This window comes from Leguminivora glycinivorella, chromosome 17 (assembly GCF_023078275.1).
Source record: "Leguminivora glycinivorella isolate SPB_JAAS2020 chromosome 17, LegGlyc_1.1, whole genome shotgun sequence".
In the NCBI taxonomy this organism is placed as follows: domain Eukaryota; kingdom Metazoa; phylum Arthropoda; class Insecta; order Lepidoptera; family Tortricidae; genus Leguminivora; species Leguminivora glycinivorella.
In genome coordinates this window covers 20,712,644-20,734,601 of record NC_062987.1, presented here as the reverse complement: position 1 = coordinate 20,734,601, position 21,958 = coordinate 20,712,644, and the positions used below count along the sequence as shown (strand labels likewise).

The 21,958-nt window shown below is 38.8% G+C and overlaps 3 protein-coding genes across 6 annotated transcripts in view; 1 reads left to right on the top strand and 2 right to left on the bottom strand.

The window, feature by feature from the left end:
* The window catches only part of LOC125235642, a 75,578-nt gene extending 70,214 nt beyond the window's left edge, over nt 1-5,364 (top strand). The window contains exons 3-5 of one of the 2 annotated variants that reach the window (XM_048142242.1): nt 1,460-1,621; nt 3,593-3,722; nt 4,944-5,364. In XM_048142242.1, the coding sequence (XP_047998199.1) occupies nt 1,460-1,621; nt 3,593-3,722; nt 4,944-5,041 (390 nt within the window). In that variant the 3' untranslated portion in view covers nt 5,042-5,364. The remainder of the gene's footprint in view (nt 1-1,459; nt 1,622-3,592; nt 3,723-4,943) is intronic. The other variant, XM_048142243.1, reaches the window with a different exon arrangement.
* A 2,720-nt stretch (nt 5,365-8,084) lies between these two features.
* Nucleotides 8,085-14,832, bottom strand: LOC125235639. Of its 3 annotated transcripts, none has more exons than XM_048142239.1 (6): nt 14,814-14,832; nt 12,933-13,027; nt 10,404-10,572; nt 10,040-10,059; nt 9,105-9,246; nt 8,085-8,349 (listed from the first exon to the last, which is right to left on the bottom strand). In XM_048142239.1, the coding sequence occupies exons 2-6, from the start codon at nt 13,011-13,013 to the stop codon at nt 8,234-8,236; spliced, it is 528 nt and encodes a 175-aa protein (XP_047998196.1). In that variant the 5' UTR covers nt 13,014-13,027; nt 14,814-14,832; the 3' UTR covers nt 8,085-8,233. The 3 variants fall into 3 exon arrangements, with proteins under 3 accessions (XP_047998196.1, XP_047998194.1, XP_047998195.1); XM_048142237.1 differs by lacking the exon at nt 14,814-14,832 and adding an exon at nt 14,651-14,786; XM_048142238.1 differs by lacking the exons at nt 10,040-10,059; nt 14,814-14,832 and adding an exon at nt 14,651-14,786 and having other exon boundaries at nt 10,384-10,572.
* A 4,831-nt stretch (nt 14,833-19,663) lies between these two features.
* On the bottom strand, nt 19,664-21,760 carry LOC125235640 (tetra-peptide repeat homeobox protein 1-like). Its single transcript, XM_048142240.1, has 2 exons — nt 21,743-21,760; nt 19,664-20,658 (listed from the first exon to the last, which is right to left on the bottom strand). Exons 1-2 carry the CDS (start codon nt 21,758-21,760, stop codon nt 20,143-20,145), a joined length of 534 nt encoding a protein of 177 aa, XP_047998197.1. The 3' UTR covers nt 19,664-20,142.
* Nucleotides 21,761-21,958: the final 198 nt, after the last annotated feature.

The window sequence follows — 21,958 nt, the reverse complement described above, 5'->3', positions numbered from 1 at the left end:
TCGTGAATTTCGTTCAGTTAGATTTCCACTAGCGATTTAAATTCTACTAACAGAATCGAAAAAGAGTGATCATCACCATTACATTTAAAATGGCTGGCCATCCTTTTTCAAAATAGCATTTCGTCGTGTTCTAGAGACTTTCGAACGAGGAATTCATGCGTTAAAAATTCAAAAATCGCTTCCCTGATAGAATATACAATAGTAAAGTTCTTCATGATGCGCGATGTTTTTGTCATCATTTTCATTATTAATAGGTGAGGCGCCGCATTTATAAGAATAAGAATAAGAATAAGAAATTTATTTGCTAGAATACTTATAACTAAGGTACAGATGTTCGTGTAAGAAGACAAGTAAAAGTATTCAGTCATCGTCATGACGACATGCAAATGTTTCTTAAAACTAAGTATTAAATTTATTAATTATACAAAATATATAACTAATATTAAAAAATTACAAAATTAAAATCTACACATTCAACAACAATAATAATTAACTTCATTCCATTGTTATATAAATAAAAAAGTATGTCAACGACTAAATATAATTAAAAGAGTTAATCTCACGTTAATCACAATTATTATTATTCAATATTTCAATATGTTTTAAAATTACAATTAAAAAAAATTCAAATTGATTTATAAAATTCAATATATCATTACTAGGATGTAAAATGGCTACAACACCGTTGCGTAGTCTTATTGCTCAATTTGTATGGCCCCCTCTTGTGTCCTACCCATATATAATCATAATAATTAAATCACTACAATCATGAAGGTCACACGCGTTGGGCTCCAGGGATCCTTTAGGAAGGCAAAAGATCGGCCTGAGTGGAGAGCACTGCAACGTACAGCGACTTATGGTGGTCACGACCCTCAGTCACGACCCTCAGTTATGAGGTTTCGACGAAGAAGAAGAATAATTAAATATACCATAAAATTGCATTTGCACGCAAGATACATTTGTAATCGATGCCACTAAGCTTACTCTACTTAGTTTCATTACATTCGTATTATGGGAAGTGTGCCCAATTTAGCTTGCAAAAAATCTCAACAAGCATATTTTTGAGAACCGGTCAGACGGGTAGTGACCCTACCTGTAAATACGATGATCTTAGTTTCGAACTCCGGTAGTACACGTTTGTGTGATGAGCACAGATATTTCGTTCCTGAGTCATGGATGTATTATAAGGGTTGTCTAAATACAAACAACACAAGCCTTTTTGAGCTTACTAAGAGCCTTAGTCAATTTGTGTTAAAATGTTATTTAATAAATATTTTATTTATTTAGCATACGGCGTGTAATAAGAGCCGTGACGTCAGAAAAAGAAAAGAAATTTCGCAAACAACAATTTAAAGTTAAACTCCGAAAACTAACTTTATACCAGTACCAGTATCGTGCCTTATCTTCTCATTTCCCTTTTTGCCATCAAAATTTACATATTTTATCTTCTCGTTTCCAGATCCTGACACTAGTAGTGACAGGTTTCCTGTCATTCTACATCTCGTACCTGAGGAATGAGGGCATCACAGACCCTTCGGAGTTTCCCCGCCTCATAGCAGACACCACAGCTTTGGTGATGGAGACAGTTATGACTGTGGCATTCATCGTGGCGTTACATAAGGTACATGTCAGTTCTCGTATAGTGAGGGCAATGACTTATTTGAGTTTCTCTGTACAGTGACGGCTTTGTAGACCAGTTGAATTTATCCCGCCTAATAGCAAATGATAGTGATGATTATAATCGTTGCGTTACATAAGGTATATACCTCTATATTATATGTTACTTCTCGTATAGTAAAGGCGTCATAAACAATTCGGAGCTATCCCGTTTTATAGCAAATACTACAGATCTGATGATGGAGACAGTTATAACTATGACGTTCACATTGGCGATAAGGAAAATTTCACCTTTTACTTTCACTGAAGGTCACTGCCAATAAGTCAGTGAAGACTGCTACCAGATGCCGTGCTACAATGCAAAAACGGTCTTGAAAGACTTGAACTTTTAACACTAACCTTCATTCATTTGAAATCGAGGGAAGGTCTTCCATTTTCGAATATCTGCTGCTGCCCTCACTGACCCAATAACTAAAGACAGCCTGCATATATCTAAGTGGCCAAAGAGTACCTCACAAATATCTGACATTGTCAAAGTTGTAATTGTAAAGCACTCAATATGTGATGTTTCAAACTTTGAGATGCCGATTGTGTTTTGATATATTTTATGGCATTTGTGCTTACGAAAGATCTCTTGTAATTTGTTACTGCAGTGACAGAAGAAGATGATGACATTGATGACCTAACCAATTCCAGTTAATAAAGCATGTTTCCTACAATAAACTGTCAGAAAGCAAGACAATAACCGGAACGTAGCCGTGTCCAATGTCGCCATTCTTGGAAACAGTCGCGGTTTCAAAATTGATAACTATGCTGTTCTAACTGACATATACTTCCAGGAAGGAATTCCTTATTGACAACTATTAATTGTTCCGCCCAACCTGCACTTCTTTTAATAGCATGTCGGTGGCAAACAAGCATACCGCATGCTTGATGTTAAGCAGGATGATGTTAAGTAGTAAGCAGTAAACTTACGGACTACTGCAATCCCAGAACTGTTCTTGAGACACTAATATAATAACCAACGGAAACGGTAATAAATGATAATATAGAGGGAGGAACAGTTTATATGCTAAAATTATATCAAATTATCAAACTCGATGGTAGCTGAGTTCTACAAATACTTCGCCATTATTTTTCTACTTTCTTTTGTAACACTAAAACATTTGTTTCCTGACGTTGTTTCTCCATGTCAAGGGCATAAAGGCGTTATTTGACCTTCGTTCAGCGCGTATTATTTTCCACGCTCAGCTGTCAAGAGTAACGCTATCCAAGTGTTGTCAGATCATATTACTGAAATAAACACGTTTTGCATTGTGTATGGATGTTGAAAACATTCATGTTAAGCCATTGCGAATGCTCTTAAAAGTACACTGTATTTTTATTAGAATAAGTGCTAAGCGAGATATTTTGTGAAGGGTCCACACCACTAGTTTTATTTTATTGTTTGCCCTTTTAGTTCGTGATTATTTTGGAGAGCGCTAACGTACAGTGAGTGTGGTCGAACAGTCACTTAAAAAAAAGTGACCCCAGTCACCGAGGCTATAACTAGCCAGGAGAGGAAGATTCATATTCATATTCATTTATTCAATGCAACCATGGTATTTTACAGAGGTGTTTACAGATTGTAGGTACAAACATGGACCCCACTAGGGTGTAGCATTTTTACACATAAATAGTACAACAATACAAAACAAAAACAACATGCACTTACAGCTAAGTTAATGATGATGATGTGATTATTTAGTTTTCTGTATGTGCTCACCGATTACTCATTGTACAAAATGAAGCACCAAAAAACTCTCTTGGAACTGGACCAGTTTAGCTTGACTTAAATCATGTTTTATTACTGTTTACTGATAATGACTAGGTACTGTTATGAACATACAGGAGAGACACAATTAATGGATATCTAATTAGCTACGCCATCATCCATATCAATTTTATATTTAATATGACATCCATGATTTTTCAGAAACACGTGATCCTGATGAAGGTGTACCTGTACTTCGAGATCGTATTCTCCATCATCGGGTTCGCATACAGCCTGGCGTTTATGACCAAGGAGACTGCCAGCGAGCTGTTTCTCATACTCTTCCAACTCAGTAAGTATTTTCGAACCGGTATATTCTAAAATGCTGTATTCAGTTCTCCTTAAGACGGACGCATTTGGAAAACATAAAGTTATCTTTAGTCACTCATAAACGACAGAGCTATTTCAACTATCCTTTAGATGGGCGCATCAAGCAAACCAAAGATCATCTTTAGTAACTCAAAAGCGACAGAACTAGTACCACTCTTCTTAAGAGGGGCGACATTGGAAACCGAAAATCATATTTAGTTACTCAAAGACGACAGAGTTTGTTCAACTATCCTATAGACGGGCGCATCAGGAAACCCAAAGATCATCTTTAGTAACTCAAAAGTGACAGAGCTAGTTCAACTCTCCTTAAGACGGGTGCATTTGGCAAATAAAAGATCATCTTTAGTAACCCAAAGGCGACAGAGCTAGTTCAACTCTCCTTAAGATGGGTGCATTTGGAAAACCAAAGATCATCTTTAGTAACTCAAAAGTGACAGAGATAGTTCAGCTCTCCTTAAGACGGGTGCATTTGGAAAACCAAAGATCATCTTTAGTAACTCAAAAGTGACAGAGCTAGTTCAACTCTCCTTAAGGCGGGCGCATTTGGAAAACCAAAGATCATCTTTAGTAACTCAAAAGTGACAGAGATAGTTCAGCTCTCCTTAAGACGGGTGCATTTGGAAAACCAAAGATCATCTTTAGTAACCCAAAAATGACAAAGCTAGTTTAGCTCTCCTTAAGACGGGTGCATTTGGAAAACCAAGGATCATTATATTATTTAGTAACTCAAAACTGACAGAGATAGTTCAGCTCTCTTTAAGGCGGGCGCATTTGGAAAACTAAAGATAATCTTTAGTAACCCCAAAGACTGAGAATCGAACACATCACATTCCTTCAAAAACGCATCACAGAAAAATGAATTCTCTTAGAATTCAGTAAGTAAGAGTATCTCCTTCAGAATGGGTAACCGTAATGTTGGCATCAATTACAAACATCTTGTCCCTGATAGTTTTGTCTTGGTTTCGTTCAGCTTTTACAATTAGCCCGTTCAACCTCTCCTCGAGACGGGTGCATTTGGTTTACATATTCCACACCTGTTTTTTTCTTCTCTGTTTGGCCTAAATGTTTACTGGTAGATAATGCCATGTAGCATTTAGTCTGCCTCTTGTGACTGTATATTCTTACTATGCAATAAAGTCTAAATAAATATATAGTTTGTCTAACACCACTTATTCTTTTTCAGTGCTTCAGATCTACCTAGTGATCCTAATTTGGAGCTCAATCGTCAAGATGGAGCGAGACGGCACCGTCAAGTACACGAGAGAAAGAGATCCTGCCTAATCTGCTCTTAAGTTATATTTTCCATCTCTTTCCTTCCATATGATAAAGAAACAGACACATTTACAAACTTTAATTTTACAGAGCCTGTATCATGAGACTATGAATTTTTAGAATTAGTTTTACTCAATAGCAAAAACGTCATGACAAAAGATGATGTTCGTTGCTTGGAGAAAGTAAGCAGCTCTCCTAAACTGTTACTTTCTAGAATCAAAAATAAAGCCTGAACAGGAATATAGGACTACGCGCCATGTTGCGGAATTTCATTGGAATTATTTTCTTCATACTATACTGAACTGTCACCATGCGCGGGTCCAGGGGGGGGGTCATGGGGTCATGACCCCCCCCTGGAGCCTAAGTTGGCCATACAAATAGACCACGTGACCCCCCCCTGGGTCCCCGGGCCTTTACCACGTGACCCCCCCCTGGACACGAAGCTGGATCCGCGCTTGACTGTCACCCCATACATCAGAATAACAGCGCCTCCTGACAAGAGGCTAGGCTCGGCGCCATTCTTGGAAACAGTCGCGGTCTTAAAATTGATAACTATGCTGTTCTAACTGACATATACTTCCAAGAAGGAATTCCTTATTGACAACTATTAATTGTTCCGCCCAACCTGCACTTCTTTTAATAGCATGTCGGTGGCAAACAAGCATACCGCATGCTTGATGTTAACCATGCGCGGATCCAGGGGGGGGGGGTCATGGCCCCCCCTGGAGCCTAAGTTGGCCATACAAATAGACCACGTGACCCCCCCCTGGGTCCCCGGGCCTTTACCACGTGACCCCCCCCTGGACACGAAGCTGGATCCGCGCTTGACTGTCACCCCATACATCAGAATAACAGCGCCTCCTGACAAGAGGCTAGGCTCGGCTAGGCTGGAGGCTCCAGAGTTTGACTTTAAGTGCGTGTCTTTCTTTGCCATAGGAAATGACAGAGATGTAAAATGTGTTGTTATAACTTATAAGCCAAGTTTAGTGTTAAGTAAGCATTTGATTACCACGTTATCCTGTGAAACTGGGAATAATTGTGACAAAGAATCTCATATAAAGAATACATACATACTTACAGTAATTATCCAAAAATTTGTCAATAGAAATAGTACGACATAGTACGACAACTCATAGCGCTTACACTTTTGAATTTAAAATAACACAAGCTTTTGTTACTTGGAAATCTAAAAATCGGAAATCTAAAGCCCGGCCATGATAAATTAAACGATTTTGATATACTATAAAATCGTCGCCGACAACTTAGACTGACTCTAATTGTAATTACCACTCGTGTCTACTAGCATAATTTAAATGGCGCGTTCAAAAAAGGTCTATAAATACTTCTTCCATATATTATACTGTTGTAGAATTACCTACCTATATACGTAAAAGTTTCACAGGTAACTTTAATGTGATGACTGGGTTCTTAATGTGCCTTTTCTGTACAGCGATTAAACGTTTATTTCATGTTTATTTGACGAAGCTGTCAAACTGTAAAAATTGTGTACTTATTTTGAAATGTGGATTTTTTATAGTCCTTTGATAGCTCTGTCACTATAAACATATAGATTTAATAATAATATAAAATGTGCCTTAATATTAAAAGAAACTGTATAGTTAAATGTATATTTAAGTATAACTATACTTATACAAGCCTTTAGTAGATCTATATAGGTGAAAAAAAAACGAAACTACAGTTTTTTGGTATTTATTACCTATTTACAAAATGTGCGTAAAATGTATATTAAAATAAACTTATTTTACAAGTGTAGTTCTAAAAATGTACATTTTGTATAAAGATGAATATTTTTGATATAAATACGGAATTGTTAACAGTTATGTTTTGAACAAAAAATATATAAAAATGTTTTAGATAGCAATGACAGTATAATAATTATATTTATATTATAAGTTTTATGCCAAAAAAGATGTTATTATCACAATAAAACAATCATGATTAAATAAATGTTTTTATTTACAAATATTTGATAACATTGTCAAATTAATTATCATATAGTTTATATATCACAATAGTGCGTGCAAATCTGGTGTTATTGTGCCGCTAGCACGGAATTGGCATTTTTTGCGAAAGTTTCGTCCTGTGTTTTAACACGAGTTTTACACTGGCCTGCGCGTATTATGCTTCTATTTTTATTACTTATCCACGTGGGTTAATTATCTGTCTGTCACTCTCACACTGACATACTTGCCAAAGCGTGACGGATACTTTATCCACATAGATAGGTGATGAAATTGGAAGCATAATACACCGGCTGCTCAGCTTCAGACTCGTTACAAGGCTACAAAATGTAATTTTAAAATAAGAGCGTAACGTATTCTGTAGCGTAAGTTAGATTGCGACTAGAACCTCTACCATACCCTTTTGATATTTCAGAATACTTGATATCGTAAATATCATTAAATTCTGACCATACAGCGTTCCTAAACGGTGACCTACTAGAAGGAGATAGATAAATAGATAAATAACTTTATTTGTATCCACGTCACAACATATAAATACAATAAACAGGAAAAAAGAAATGTGAGTACACCGCTTAACTTAACTAACCAAATAAAAAATACATATATTTTCCGTGTCACTATCGATTGTGTAACGTATTCTAAAACGTCAAAAAAATGGTAGAGGCTGGCTTAACGATTCGACAACTTGCAAACAAATTTTACTTATATTGCGGATTGTTGACGTTCCATCCAATTCATCAGACCGATCAAATTCTGCATTGTAATGAAAGTCGCATGCGAGATCTCATACCGTTTAAATTAACCCTTAGGTGTGTTGTATTTTAATCAGCACGCTAGCATGTGATGGGCGCAACAATAGCTCGACATGACATAGATCACACGTCTTTCTCCAATTGTCTTAATGACATAAGGACGGATAGTCTATGTCACGACATAATTAGGAGGCACACTGACATTTTATCCCGCCAGGCGGCGCCTGTGGAAGTGTCTAGGCATGTCACTGTCATTCATATTGAAATTGAAATTGAAATTTCTTTATAATAATTATGTCAGAGAGAAAAAAATATCTTCTTCTCGTTCTCACTCTCACGTATGAAATTCTTTATCTGTGCAATAGACTAATAAGGTGGCGCCATCTGTCATAATATTTGAGTGTGCCTCCTCATTTCGTGCCAATCATGTGCTAGCCCTGCTGGTTCGTGTGACTCTTAACCAGTTACGCGTATTCGTGCCAGATGTCTTTGTTGATGAGGCTCTTAAGTCTTTCATCTCGCTCTTCCTCCAGCTGTTTATAGTAGCTCGCGACAAGGATCAGCATGTAGCAGTGGACCACTGGAAGTAAAACGTAAATTCATTAAACCTTTTTTTACTAAAACCGAAATAAATTACACATATGAAAGAAAAAGTGACCAAGGCCTCCAGTGCTGGAATCGAACCAGCGTACCCTGCAATCGCGGTAGATGCCTGTTTCCGCTTGGCCACCCAGGTCACAGCTGTTTTTGACGTATAAGGACTCGTAGCGCCCGCTGACCTTTTTTTTTAAACAGAAATATCAGCGACTGATAGAAAAATTTCACATCTCTGGCAAGACTTGAATTATCACCGAGAAAATTAGTACCTAGTTAAGTTTCATCACAGACTTCTCTCGTTTTGGCTCCCTCTTCTGTCCATCATCAGATCAACTCAGTAGATAAATAATGCATCGCATTGTAGGTACCTGCATGAAGGAATAAATCCCAACATATATATTATAATTGTTGGTAAATCCTCAGTCTTATACCTTTTCCTGTTTCACAATTGTCATCTCTCATCTCATAAACCACATCTCGCCCTCCCATTTACATTTTTTGCTGTGTCACAGGCCTCTACGACGCTAGGTGATTCATTCACCCTTTCTTTTTCTGCTCTGGATTAGACTTTATAGCCTACTACTAATTTGTTACCTTATCTATTTTTATAACCTTCACCACCACATAATATCCATCTTGACATTCTCATCTCCCTTACATCTTACGTGCAATCTTTTGTCATTATTTACCTTTAAGGCTCAATAATTGTAAGTCGAAGAAAAGTTTAATTAAACTTACGCAAGCTAAGTAGCTCAATGACGTAGACCGTGAAGCTGGTGTCAGAGAAGTTGTTCACCAGGAAGAAGACGAACAACAGCATGTAGCACATCACCTGGATGGACGTCCAGATCACCCAGGGCCGCATGAGCCGGGGGTCTTCCTGGAAACACACAAATTTGATATTAACAAGGAGGGTCCGCGGATACCTTACTATCACAATTAAGAATGGGCAGAGTCAGGCGATCCATAGTATCCAACAAAAAATACAGCAAACCGTCCGCGGATACCTGACTATCCCAAGGAGGGGAAAGAGAAATAGTCAAACTATCGACACGATTAATTCGTTTAGACGATTATACAAAGGAATCTTGAGAGAAGCCAAAGATCGAGGAAAGCCATGGTTGGGCAGCAGTAGAACGTCAAACTTCAAATCTATAACAGTTAAAAAATCGTAGCTGATCGATATCAGTTTCTATCTATCTATCTATAGCAGCCTTTAAAGCGCTCGTCTTCAGACATAGGCGTCCTCTCCATTCCTCCACGCTTGTCGGTCCATTGCCATCCAGTTATCGCCAGCTAGTTGACAGATGTCATTACTCCATCTAAGGGGCGGCTTGCCACGACCGCGGGTGTTAGCGGGCTTCCACACCATAGTTCGTCTCGCCCAGCGACTATGGTCCATCCTGGTATCCGGGATATCAGTTTACCGCATAAATTATGTCTTGTGTCAGATCATGTTTTGGGTCGCTGAGCTAAAGGAGTAAGTATAGTAAGTAAAGTGTCGTAGGGAATCTAAGAAAAAAAAAGTGAGAGAAGCCAAGGTCCTGAGATGCTACGAGAATTCACGTGAGTTATTTCAATGCCGCTTCCAAGTGAGCTGATATTTTTTTATACCACGTCGGTGGCAAACAGGCATAATTATATACCAGAGAACCCCTGATTTAGATTCTCACCTTCAGAGCTCCAATCAACAACGTCACAGAATGCACGATTACCACTAAGCCATAGGCTACAGATGCGTTCTCAACGTTTGGTAGCCAAGTCTAAATCTTTAGTAATACAATAGCCATTCAGTAGAAGTATGTGGAATATTCTTCACCTTCAAAGCGCCAATCAGCATGATAGTAGTCAGGAACAACGTCACAGAATGCACGATGCTAATGACCACCACTAGGCCATAGGCCCATGAGCCATAGGATATAAATGCAAAATCGGCTACACCTACACCTAAGTCATTTATTATTTAACCTACTAGCACAGATCATATAATACTAAGAATGAGAATGATATATCTTACCTTCAAAGCGCCAATTAGCATGACAGTAGACAGGAACAGCGTCACAGAATGCACGATGCTAACGATCACCACTAAGCCATAGGCCCATGAGCCATAGGCTACGGACGCGTTGTTTGGGTCGACGTTTGGGTCGTGAGGCCACCCGCTGAGTATGGCCAGGCATTGGGCTAGGGCAAGGATTGAGTATAGCTGGAATGGAGAAAAGAAATATGTTTAAACTTCTAGAGATATACAAAAATCTGGTAGTCGCCAGTGTCTGTCGGTGTTTTACAGGTTGCACTTCGGGGATTGTGCTCAAGAGCTACACGAGCTTATTCCACCGTCCCATTTTTTCCTCTGAGACCGTCCCCATTCTACCATCGGACTCTTAGACGCACGGCCGGTTTCCATCCTTACGCAGTGTCTTGCGTGGGCGACGGTCGCGCAACCGTCGCGCGACCGTCGCCGTCGCGTCTCATCGCATCGTCTACTTCCATATCGATAAGGTTTGATTTCGTATGCGTCGCATCGCCGTCGCGCGACCATCGCGCGACCGTCGCCCACGCAAGCCACGGCGTTACTTGGAAGATATTCCGCGAATTCGCACGAAGCGCTTTGCTTCTTCTTCTCTTATGCGCACTGCCAAGGAGTGGAATTCCTTGCCGGAGGCTATATTTCCGAGCTCATATAAGACATAGACATAGACATATATAACCCGGCAACCTTCAAATCAAGAGTGAACAGGCATCTTCTGGGCGAGCTCACTCCATCGTAGGCCACGTCTTTGCTTTTGGCTAGTCTGTGGCCAAGAGTAAGCCCATTTATAATAAAAAAAAAATCTCCATGGTTTCATTAGCAAAAGCGATTAGACCGCTTTCAATTGGTGCGTATTGACGACCGGTCTGGCGCAGTTAGTAGTGACCCTGCCTGCTAAGCCGACGGTTCGGGTTCGAATCCCGGTAAGGTCATTTATTTGTGTGATGAACACAGATATTTGTTCCCGAGTCATGGATGTTTTCTATGTATATAAGTATGCGTTTATCTATATTAAGTATTTATATCGTCGCCTAGCACCCATAGTATGTACAAGCTTTGCTTAGTTTGGGGCTAGGTCGATCTGTGTAAGGTGTCCCCAATATGTATCATCATCATCCTCCTTGCGTTAACCCGGCATTTGCCACGGCTCATGGGAGCCTGGGGTCCGCTTTGACAACTAATCCCAAGATTTGGCGTAGGCACTGGTTTTTACGAAAGCGACTGCCATCTGACCTTCCAACCCGAAGGGTAACTAGGCCTAATTGGAATTACTCCGGTATAAAACAATATGTATATTTGTAATATATTATGTATGTATGTATTGTGATATAATATGTGCGTGATTAATAAAAATATAGAATACCGTGTGCGTAGCTGAATTCACAAACGCTCACGATAATATCTTACGTAGCTATCTATCTTACGTAGCTGTTTCGCCAACAAACTGCATGAGCAGTTTGGCGAGAAACTTTAAAAATGTAAAATGTATGTTACCTTTAAATAAATAAATTAAAAAAAAAATCTCTATCGCTCTTACGTATTGGCGCGACAGAGCTAGACTGCCTTTCTGTCGGCGTCTGGCGTTGACGATTGCCATTGGGCTACGCCGGCTGACAAGAATTATAATAATATATGACCATTGTCTAGAGGGCGCTGTTATTTTGATGTAAACCTGACAGCTTAATAAAGTATGAAGAAAATAGTTCTAATGAAATTCCGCAACATGGCGCATAATCAAATATTTCTGATCAGGGGGGCGATTTTTGAATCCCGCATACGGGATTTTGTCACTAAAATACCGGTTGAAAACGGTGACTTGCTTATTATTTTCGGTGACAATTTTCTGAATTCGAACGCGTGAGACTCAAAAATCGGCCCGCAGGTTATAGAAAATGAAACGTCGAACCAAGTAGTTAAACATCGTGAATAATCCGTAAATTCAATAATTAATGAATAATAATGTATAATAAGGTATGTTTAGTTAAGGTGACTGTTAAATCAACATTGACTATTAATTAAGCGCTTCGGTTAACACTGTAATATATGCTTATGTATAAATGAAATAAGTATCTAAAAACGCCTGCATATAATTATTGAGCAACATATTTACTAAACGACAAGTTGACCAGGTAATTTTAATAGGCGTTAATGCGCATACTTCTTAGATCATTATTTCTTTCACTGTTAATGAATCTAACTCGAATCACTTTCTTATTCTTAAATTGAGATTCTTATTAAAGATAATTATATATTGCTAGCTTTTGCCCGCGGCTTCACTCGCATTAGAAAGAGACAAAAAGTAGCCTATGTCACTCTCCATCACTTCAACTATCTCCACTTAAAAAATCACGTCAATTCGTCGCTCCGTTTTGCAGTGAAAGACGGAAAAACAAACAGACACACACACTTTCCCATTTATAATATTAGTATGGATTAAACTTCAAAGTAATTAAAATAATCAAGAACCTACCTAAAATTGAAAGTAATTAGTGAATGGGTGATTCTTCAAATTATAATAAACAATGTGTACTTACTATAACTAGCAGCGCCGAGAAGATGCTCCCAATCTTCAGCGAAAAACAGCCGAAGCCAGTTTGCCTCGGGATATTCTCCATCGAAAACGGGAACTCTGCAATCGAAACCGTTTACTTTCAATCACTGGCATGCAATAATATTACAGGGCACATAATACACAAACGTTTACGATACTATCAGAGTCTATCTCTATCAGTTTCCCGTATTGGCGCGACAGAGCCAGACAGTGGTTCGATCGGCGGTGGTGATTTCGGCTCGGCGGCTATTCCCACTTTCATTATGATGTCAAAATGATGTCACTTATTTACGTCTCGCACGAATAAACAAAGGAATAAGTATGACAGGTCTCACGAAAAGCGAGAAAGCAAACAAAAGTTAGGTAGTCGCTCCACAAGTAAATAAAATGAGACGCGATGACACCGAGCGAGATGATATTTAGTCACCGAGCGATTTATATTACGTCGGTGGCACACAAGCATACGGTCCGCCTGATGGAAAGCGGTCACCGTAACCAATATGGACGCCTGCAACTCATGGAGTGTGACGTGCGCGTTGCTAACCCATTAGAAACGTGTACTCGTACGCTCCTTTTGACTGACAAATTACTACTATGGATTGACTATATTTCGCTCTCTCTCTCTCTCTTTTATCTAGTCTATCTAGTCTCGGGAGCGATTATCTTTTGTTTTCTATTGCCGAGCTCATAGATTACTGCTTTTGGTGTGACCGTGTCTTACGTCTTGCATCGATAAACAAAAGAAAACTTGTGAGTATGCACGCGCGAATGATATCAGAATAACATTTAGGTATCTGAATGTTGATTCGAATTGGCTTCAATGACAAGTCAACGCACAGATGTCATATATACCATAGATCAAGCAAACGTATTTACTTAGCGTGTCAAATGAACTCAGTGAAATCCACTGAGTTGTCCGTCTTTACTCGCAGCTTGCAGCTTTCGGGCGTCAATTTTTGTAAGTTGAAGTCAACCAAAACATAAAAAATGCCTCTTTACGTGATATTCAATTGCAACAACACAAAAATTATGAACAATCAAGAGCCTGAGATATATTTAAAATTACAGGCAAGAATCAACTTCAGTACAAAATTTGACACGCTCGGCCCCTATACAAATATATGAATTTGTTTCTTCTATCTAAATTAAGTTCTGTGAGTCAACGTTTCTTTATCGTTACTTGAAAGATATTAGTTTTAATGAACTGTTTTGCATTAAATGTTGCCATTGAGGTTATAAACAGTGAGTACTGAATTAATTAATGATATTAATGAGACTGAACAGTTATGTTACCGCGCTTAGTGCAAAATTTTTTTTTTTCACTTGCAACACTTTTAAAAAGAAACTCATTGACATTAGACATACGCAGAATTAATGTTTTTCTGAAAGTGGGACATCAAGTTTCAGGAATTCAGAACAACATTTATTATCAAATTCAATACAACGTTTCAGTTCAAGTTAACTTATGAATCATGAAAATGACGCGCTGTAGCCACGCAAGTAAAATAAACAAGTGACGCGTTTTAAAAGGTAAACACATATACACATTAAACAAAAGACAAACTGAATAAAAACTACGTCTTACATCAATATGTACAAACAGAACATTGATACGTTAAATCCAAGCATCTCTTATCAACAACACTTTATCGTAAGATTTTTCTCTAAAGATCAATAAAATAAGAATAAACATATACTCACGTTTGTACATTGTGGCACTATAGTATTCTTAGACGATTATTTTTAGTTTTCACGACGACGCGCGCGCAATGACGCGCTCAAGCGAATGCGATGCGATGTACTGGATACCCTATCAGTCGATACAAAGGATTATAACTGATAACGCGTTTGATTAGAGGTTTACCTGCTTAGTAAATTGTGTACGTGCTGTGAAATCGAATTGTATCCGGACGGTAACTGTTTGTGATAAAATCGAGGCGCCCACTTCTTGAATATTTAATACCTAACCTAGTGAATCATAGTAAATAGGTATAAGTAATTTATTGAAACGCCGCGAAAGGTAGTCTGGCTCTGTCACGCCAATACGCAAGAGCGATAGAGATAGATCTACGAGCGTTTTGTTTCGCGTTCCAGTGGGGCGTATACAGGGTGAAATAAAAAGGACCATTCAAACTTTGCATAGTGACTTTTGAGGTCATAATGAACAAGATTTATTATAGGACCAATGCAGTAATGCTGTGAAGTGCTGGAGGCCTAGCGGTAAGAGCGTGCGACTTTCGATCCGGAGGTCGCGGGTTCGAACCCGGCTCGTACCAATGAGTTCTGAACTTACATACGAAATGTCATTTGATATTTGCCAGTCGCTTTTCGGTGAAGGAAAACATCGTGAGGAAACCGGACTAATTCCAATAAGGCCTAGTTACCTTTCGGGTTGGAAGGTCAGATGGCAGTCGCTTTCGTAAAAACTAGTCCCAAATCTTGGGATTAGTTGTCAAAGCGGACCCCAGGCTCCCATGAGCCGTGGCAAATGCCGGGATAACGCAAGGAGGATGAATGCTGTAATCGCGAGAAAAAAATTTGCCGTTCCATACTAAATGAGCGGCATCATGACAGTCGAAATGTATGAAACAAACATTTTTTTTTTGTAATTTCAGCATTGGTCCCATAACAAAAGTTGTTCATTATGACCTCAAATAAGTCACTAAGTAAAGTTTGAATGGTCCTTTTTATTTCACCGTGCACCTATAGGTTTAATTATTATATTACAGGACATTCTTACACAGATTGACCGAGTCCCACGGTAAGATCAAGAAGGCTTGTGTTGTGGGTACTCAGACAACGACACATATAATATACAAATACTTATATACATAGAAAACATCCATGACTCAGGAACAAATATCAGGGTGGCTAGCCGAATGGCACAATCGCTCACGAAACGCTCACGAAACGAAGCGCTAGTAGATATCTATCTCTATCGCGCTTGCGTATTGGCGCGACAGAGCCAGCGGTGTATCGCTTTCGTTTGGCGTCGGAGAAATGCCATTCGGCTACGGGGCCTGTGCTCATCACACAAATAAATGCCCTTACCGGGATTCGAACCCGGATTCGGATATTATAATAATTATACTTATGTATAATTTTCTTCGTTGGTCTGTTTTGGAGCTGTCCAGTCAGAAACTATTATTATGTAAACTATGATAACATTGACATAGTGCGTCAAGCGAGATGTGGGTTACTCGTACACTAACAAGGTTGCACTGAACTGATAATGAATGTTTACTATGTTACGTGCACTAAGAAAACATTAAAATACATACGTAACAGTTAAAAAGCATCTTCAAACGATGAAAAAGTTATTTTTTATACAAGGGGGCAAAGTTGTATTTTAACGCCGAGTGTTGAATTAAAAAATGAGCTAGTGAAAGGATTCTATAGTTGAATCACGCGCGAAGCGAGTGATTCGAGAATAGAATCCTGAACTTAGCGAGTTTTCCAATACACGAGAAGTAAAATACATTTGCACCCGTGTGTAACACAAAACTTTTCCCCTCACTATAGCGAGGAAACTACTACGCAAAAAATGCGTTTATCACTGCTTCCAGTAGTTCCACAGATGGTAAATCATCTTTTTTACTAGATTCGCCTATTTTTATCAATTTTAAAGCAGTTAATTGGACTGATATTCAAGGTCAAATTACTTTATTCACTAGTGGATAAGATGCGTTTTTACCCGCTGGCATTAAAGGATAAAAAAACACGTGTTTCCGAGCTAGTGAGGGGAAAAATAACATCCTAACAATTCTAATCTATCTTATAATTAATTAGAGGGCACCGCTAGCAGTCTTTGTATTATACACGGTGAAATAAGAAACCGTTCAAACTTTTCATAGTGACTTTTGAGGTCATAATGAATTAAATGAAAAACTTTTATCATGGGACCAATGCTGAAATCTAAAAAAAGGATGTTTCATACATTTCGACTATCATGGTATGGTGCAACTCATTTCTATTGAACAGCCAATTTTTTTGGCGATTTTGGCATTGGTCCGATAGTAAAAGTTGTTCATTATGACCTCAAAATGAGGTGGCTGGACCAACTCAAGCAAAAGCGTCTCCGTAGAGCAGCTGGACCACCCCAGGAGTCAAGGCACATCTGTGATCGATGCGGCAGAAAATGCTGATCCGCCATTGGCTTGTACAGCCATCATAACCGATGTAGGCTGTAAACTGCCTACTCAGAATACCTACCTCTTACTTAGTCGCTGCAAGTGCTGCGACTATCATCTGGAAAGATGCTGTGGCCAATGTATGTGTGATGACCTGATGACCTCAAAAGTAGTGACTTTTGAGGTCACTATGCAAAGTTCAAAACGGTCCTTTTTATTTCACCCTGTATTAAATCATTTTTTAGTATTTTAGTAGTAGTCATATTTTTAACCCCCGACGCAAAAACGACGGGGTGTTATAAGTTTGACGTGTCTGTCTGTCTGTCTGTCTGTCTGTCTGTCTGTCTGTCTGTCTGTCTGTCTGTCTGTATGTCTGTATGTCTGTTTGTCTGTCTGCGTGTGTGTCTGTCTGTGGCATCGTAGCTCCCGAACGGATGAACCGATTTAGATTTAGTATTTTTTTGTCTGAAAACTGAGTTAGTTGGGAGTGCCATGTTTCATGAAAATCGGTCTACTATGTCGCAGTCGGGGGTTTTTTCAAAATTTTAATTTTTTGGTTAGGTTATAGTATTTTCAGTGTCGCTCTTATGTCTACACTGAGGTGCAGAGACGAAAGAATATCTCCAGTATCCACCCCATTCCTCCCGCGGGAATAGTAGAGGTCGATTGTGGGATACGGGATCAATTTTGGTGAGAGCGATGGGCTATCACTGCGATGGGAGGTTGGTTAAAAAAAAAAAACAATTACATTCGATCGTTTAATAAATTATTACTAATAAGTTATACAAAAATTAAAGCTTTTTTCGATAGCGTGAGACTATTGGATGCTTATAGCAAAGCGTTATGGCAAGAATCATAAAGATGGTCCAAGCATAACGCTCTGCTCGTGTAAATTACAAATTCTTTATTAAGGACTAAATACCATACATTTTCAATCGTAATTATTTTAAAGTCATGTGACGAAAAGAACATATTTTTATCCGATACTACAAAATCGGCTGGCAAAGGACTAGGATTAGAGAGTAATGCTTAAACTCTACTTAATTTAGGAGGGTTTATTCTTTTCCCCTCACTAGCTCGGAAACACGTGTTTTGTCCTTCAATACCAGCGGGTAAAAACGCATTTTATCCACTAGTTGATAAAGTAATTTCATTTTTTATATAGTCATTTTTTCTGCTTTAAAATTGATAAAAGTGAGTGATGACGATAATTTACCACCTGTGGAACTACTGGAAGCAGTGATAAACGCGCTTTTTGCGTTGTACTTTCCTCGCTATAGTGAGGGAAAAAGTTTTGAGTTACACTCGGGTGCAAATGTATTTTACTTCTCGTGTGTTAAAAAACTCACAAGTTCAGGATTCGCTTCGCTCGTGTTTCAACTATAGAATCCTATCACCTGCTCGTTTTTCAATTCCACACTCGGCGTTAAAATACAACTTTGCACCCTTGTATAACAAATAACTATTTCTAGGTGCTTGAAGCACTGCAAATCATTTTTATGGTGTCTGTAAAACACTCTCTCACAATTACTTTTTCCCATACAGATATTTATTACTTAATCTAATGATAATATATGTCAGTGTGTTTAGTAAAATGTATCACTTTGTCGGACACCGTTAAGGCCATCAGATACATTTGTATTTTTATATGAATACACTGACAAAGCGGCTTTATAGTAGCAATGGACAAAGTGGGACGTTTTTCCGTCCACACTCACATATTTGGAAACGTAGTTCAAAAGAAAGTTACTGTAGTGTCGATGCATCCTTTACAATAATAGCAGGTATACACTACTAGGTATAATTACTGCAAAAAAGTAGGTACTTTACGAGTAGGTACATATATCTTAACTTCAAAATCGGATATCTCCACTCTACTCGCTTTTGAATATGAACTTAAACAACTCATAATTAAAACTTAAATAATAAATGGTAATCAATACACACAATATACACATTTGGTTTAAATAGGTACTTTATCGGAGTTATCTCACGTGCAGCGCTCTATCACTCGGTTATCAACGCAAGGTCGCAGTTACATCTTATATATACCTACATAACAATATTTTACTATAATCTATTATGTATTATGTACCAAACAATCCGTTATTGCACTTTTATAGCATTGGTAAATGGACAAATTTGGTTAAATCAGTCTCAAAGAGCTTGTTCAACTACAATTCTTACAAGTACATCCTATGGTGTTCAGGGTGGCTAGCCGAATGGCACAATCGCTCACGAAACGCTCACGAAACGAAGCGCTAGTAGATATCTATCTCTATCGCGCTTGCGTATTGGCGCGACAGAGCCAGCGGCGTATCGCTTTCGTTTGGCGTCGGAGAAATGCCATTCGGCTACGGGGCCAGGCAGGCAATTATGGTCGCGCGATAAATGATAAAACATCTGGCCGTACCTATCGCACTTATTAATAGTGCGATAGGGACGGCCTGATATTTTATCGTCTATCGCGCGACCATGCTACCCGTGCTGTTTTATAATTTTAACGAAACTATTCTAAATTTGTTTTTTATCATTCAGAAACGTCTGCGAGCGATATTATTTACATATCCTCTTATAATATGTGATATTATTATATGTGCCTGTTAAGATCTCTTCTTACGGGTAGATGTTTGCTATAACGCCACCCTAAGGCGGTTGAGAATTGAGGGAAGGCATGGATAAATTCGCACACATCCAGCAGGTCTCCGTGGCGCAGTTGGAAGCGCGGTGGCCCCGGCAAGGCCAAAGGTCGCAGGATCGAGTCCTACCGGAGGTGTGAATTTAAAAATATGAAACTATTCTAAACTTAAACCGGTACAACATTTTGAAAATGCAACCAAAATCATCTGAACATTTTTACGTATACAAACACACGTATACATTTTAGCTAACGATACTCTTTTCAAGTTTAAAATCTTAAAAGCATGCATGTTATGTTGTAAACTTGTTAATAATAGTTTATCTTTAACTTTACAAGTTTTTCTTGAACTTCCATCAAAATAGTTGGAGATCAGCCTGAAAAACTGTCTATTACAGTCTTAATGATGATACTCAGTCAATCGGTCAATAAGGATGCACTATAGCCTGACCATGCGCTTCCACAACCCCTCCAACCGGTTGAACTATCTGCTGTACCGGTTGCACCACCGGATTGACAGCCACCGGTACCGGTTGCGGGACCCTAACCGGTACCGCCGCCGGTACCCCAACCGCATACGGTTGCGGCACCGGTATATGTACCCCCTGGGTTATAGTCACGGGTACTGGATGCGCGACTGGGTACGGGAACGGTCTGTCTATCGGCACTGCTATAGGCCTTGGTATTATATGGGCTACTGGATGTGGGACTACAACTGGTACCGGCCGCGGTTGGTCAACAGGTACACCGACCCCTACAGGGTACGGTACAGGTCGTGGGATCCCTATAGGTATAGGCTGGGGGATGGGTATGGGGACTCTGTTGTGGAGCTCTGTGACGGAGTGACGAGCTGGGAAGCCGGCAGGCACGGTGAGAGAGTTGACGAGGCTGCGTTTCTTCTGGTCAGTTGATAATGCTTGGTTGGTCAGCAGGAGAAGCAGCTGGAAGGAAAAATTCAAAATCTACACAGAGAAAATACAACCAGTTTTCATGTTCGTTCAACAAGTTTTTTGGTTAAAATAGCGCCTACGTGCTCTTTGGTTCAAACAACAAGCTACTTGTCATTTGAATCGGCAATATATTTGAATCAACAAGTCGATTTTATAAAAACAACCTGACACATAATTATTGTTTTAAACATACGTTTGGCTGATTCAAACGGATAATTAACCGCAACAAGTCGAACTTGTTAAATTCACAATGCAAATTTCGCTCAGTGTATATCAGTCGTTCATGATGAACGCGTCAAACACTTGCCATCTGAATTTCATTTGGCTGTAGAATTTAAATTGAATCGTTAAGTATAGAACAACTGTAACCATTGTATAGTATAAATTTAAATAATACAGAAATCATCCAATAACTTACGATAAGTTTGAATAGTATAGACTCACGAGTTTATTTCAATGTATAAAAGTGCTAATTAGTTGTATAAGTACATACCTGCATATACACCCTGTTTATATTGAATTCCGTTAACTTTAAGGGAAGGTTCTTTAGATCAAATACAATTAATTTCTCTAAGAAACTAAATAGGGTCTTAACTCTTACCGTCAAAGAGTTTAAAAAAAGCATAATTAAAAAAATAAAATAATTAATAAACACGTGTGTGACGGCAGCTTTTACTAATTCCTAATGTTATTTGTTTTGACATGTGCCGTCAATCACTTGACACTAACTTGAATGTTATTCTTAAGAGTCTCCCAAACTAATAAATTCATTTATTATGTATGAAATTGATGAATCTTATTTTTACGAATTTAACTAAAAGTGGTATACAGGTTCCTGATAATGAACCTAGCTACGTGTTGAATTTAACGGACAACAAAAAAAAACACGTATATGTCAACTATTAAACAAAACGTACGGTATACGCTCACCGATTTCCTGAACATGGCTACAATTTTCCTCGCATCTCATTCGCTAAGGCACTTCCGCAGTTTAGCTAACTCCAATAGATCACCTCACTCCATACCCTACTTATCTAATAATTAGTCCTATTAACAAGATAATAAATAAACTTACACAACATATTCGCGACATGTCGCCGTGTTGCAATCGCGCAGGAAAGTGCGATAGTGTAGGAAAGCGGGGTATTTATAATGTCAAGTGTTGGTATGGTGCGCGGAACTGAGAACGCCCTGAAGAAAGCTGCTCTGGATGTGTAAGAGTTGGTAGATACCCCGCTGAATAAATGTGAGTGTGTTTAGTAAAACGTCTCACTTTGTCGGTTACCGTTAA

Coding starts and splice junctions, on each gene's coding strand:
- LOC125235639 (XM_048142238.1), bottom strand. Junction 10,573..12,932: donor TCTCGGCGCTGCTAGTTATA/GTAAGTACACAT, acceptor TCTCCATTCCAG/CTATACTCAATCCTTGCCCT. Junction 8,350..9,104: donor CATTGAGCTACTTAGCTTGC/GTAAGTTTAATT, acceptor TTTTACTTCCAG/TGGTCCACTGCTACATGCTG.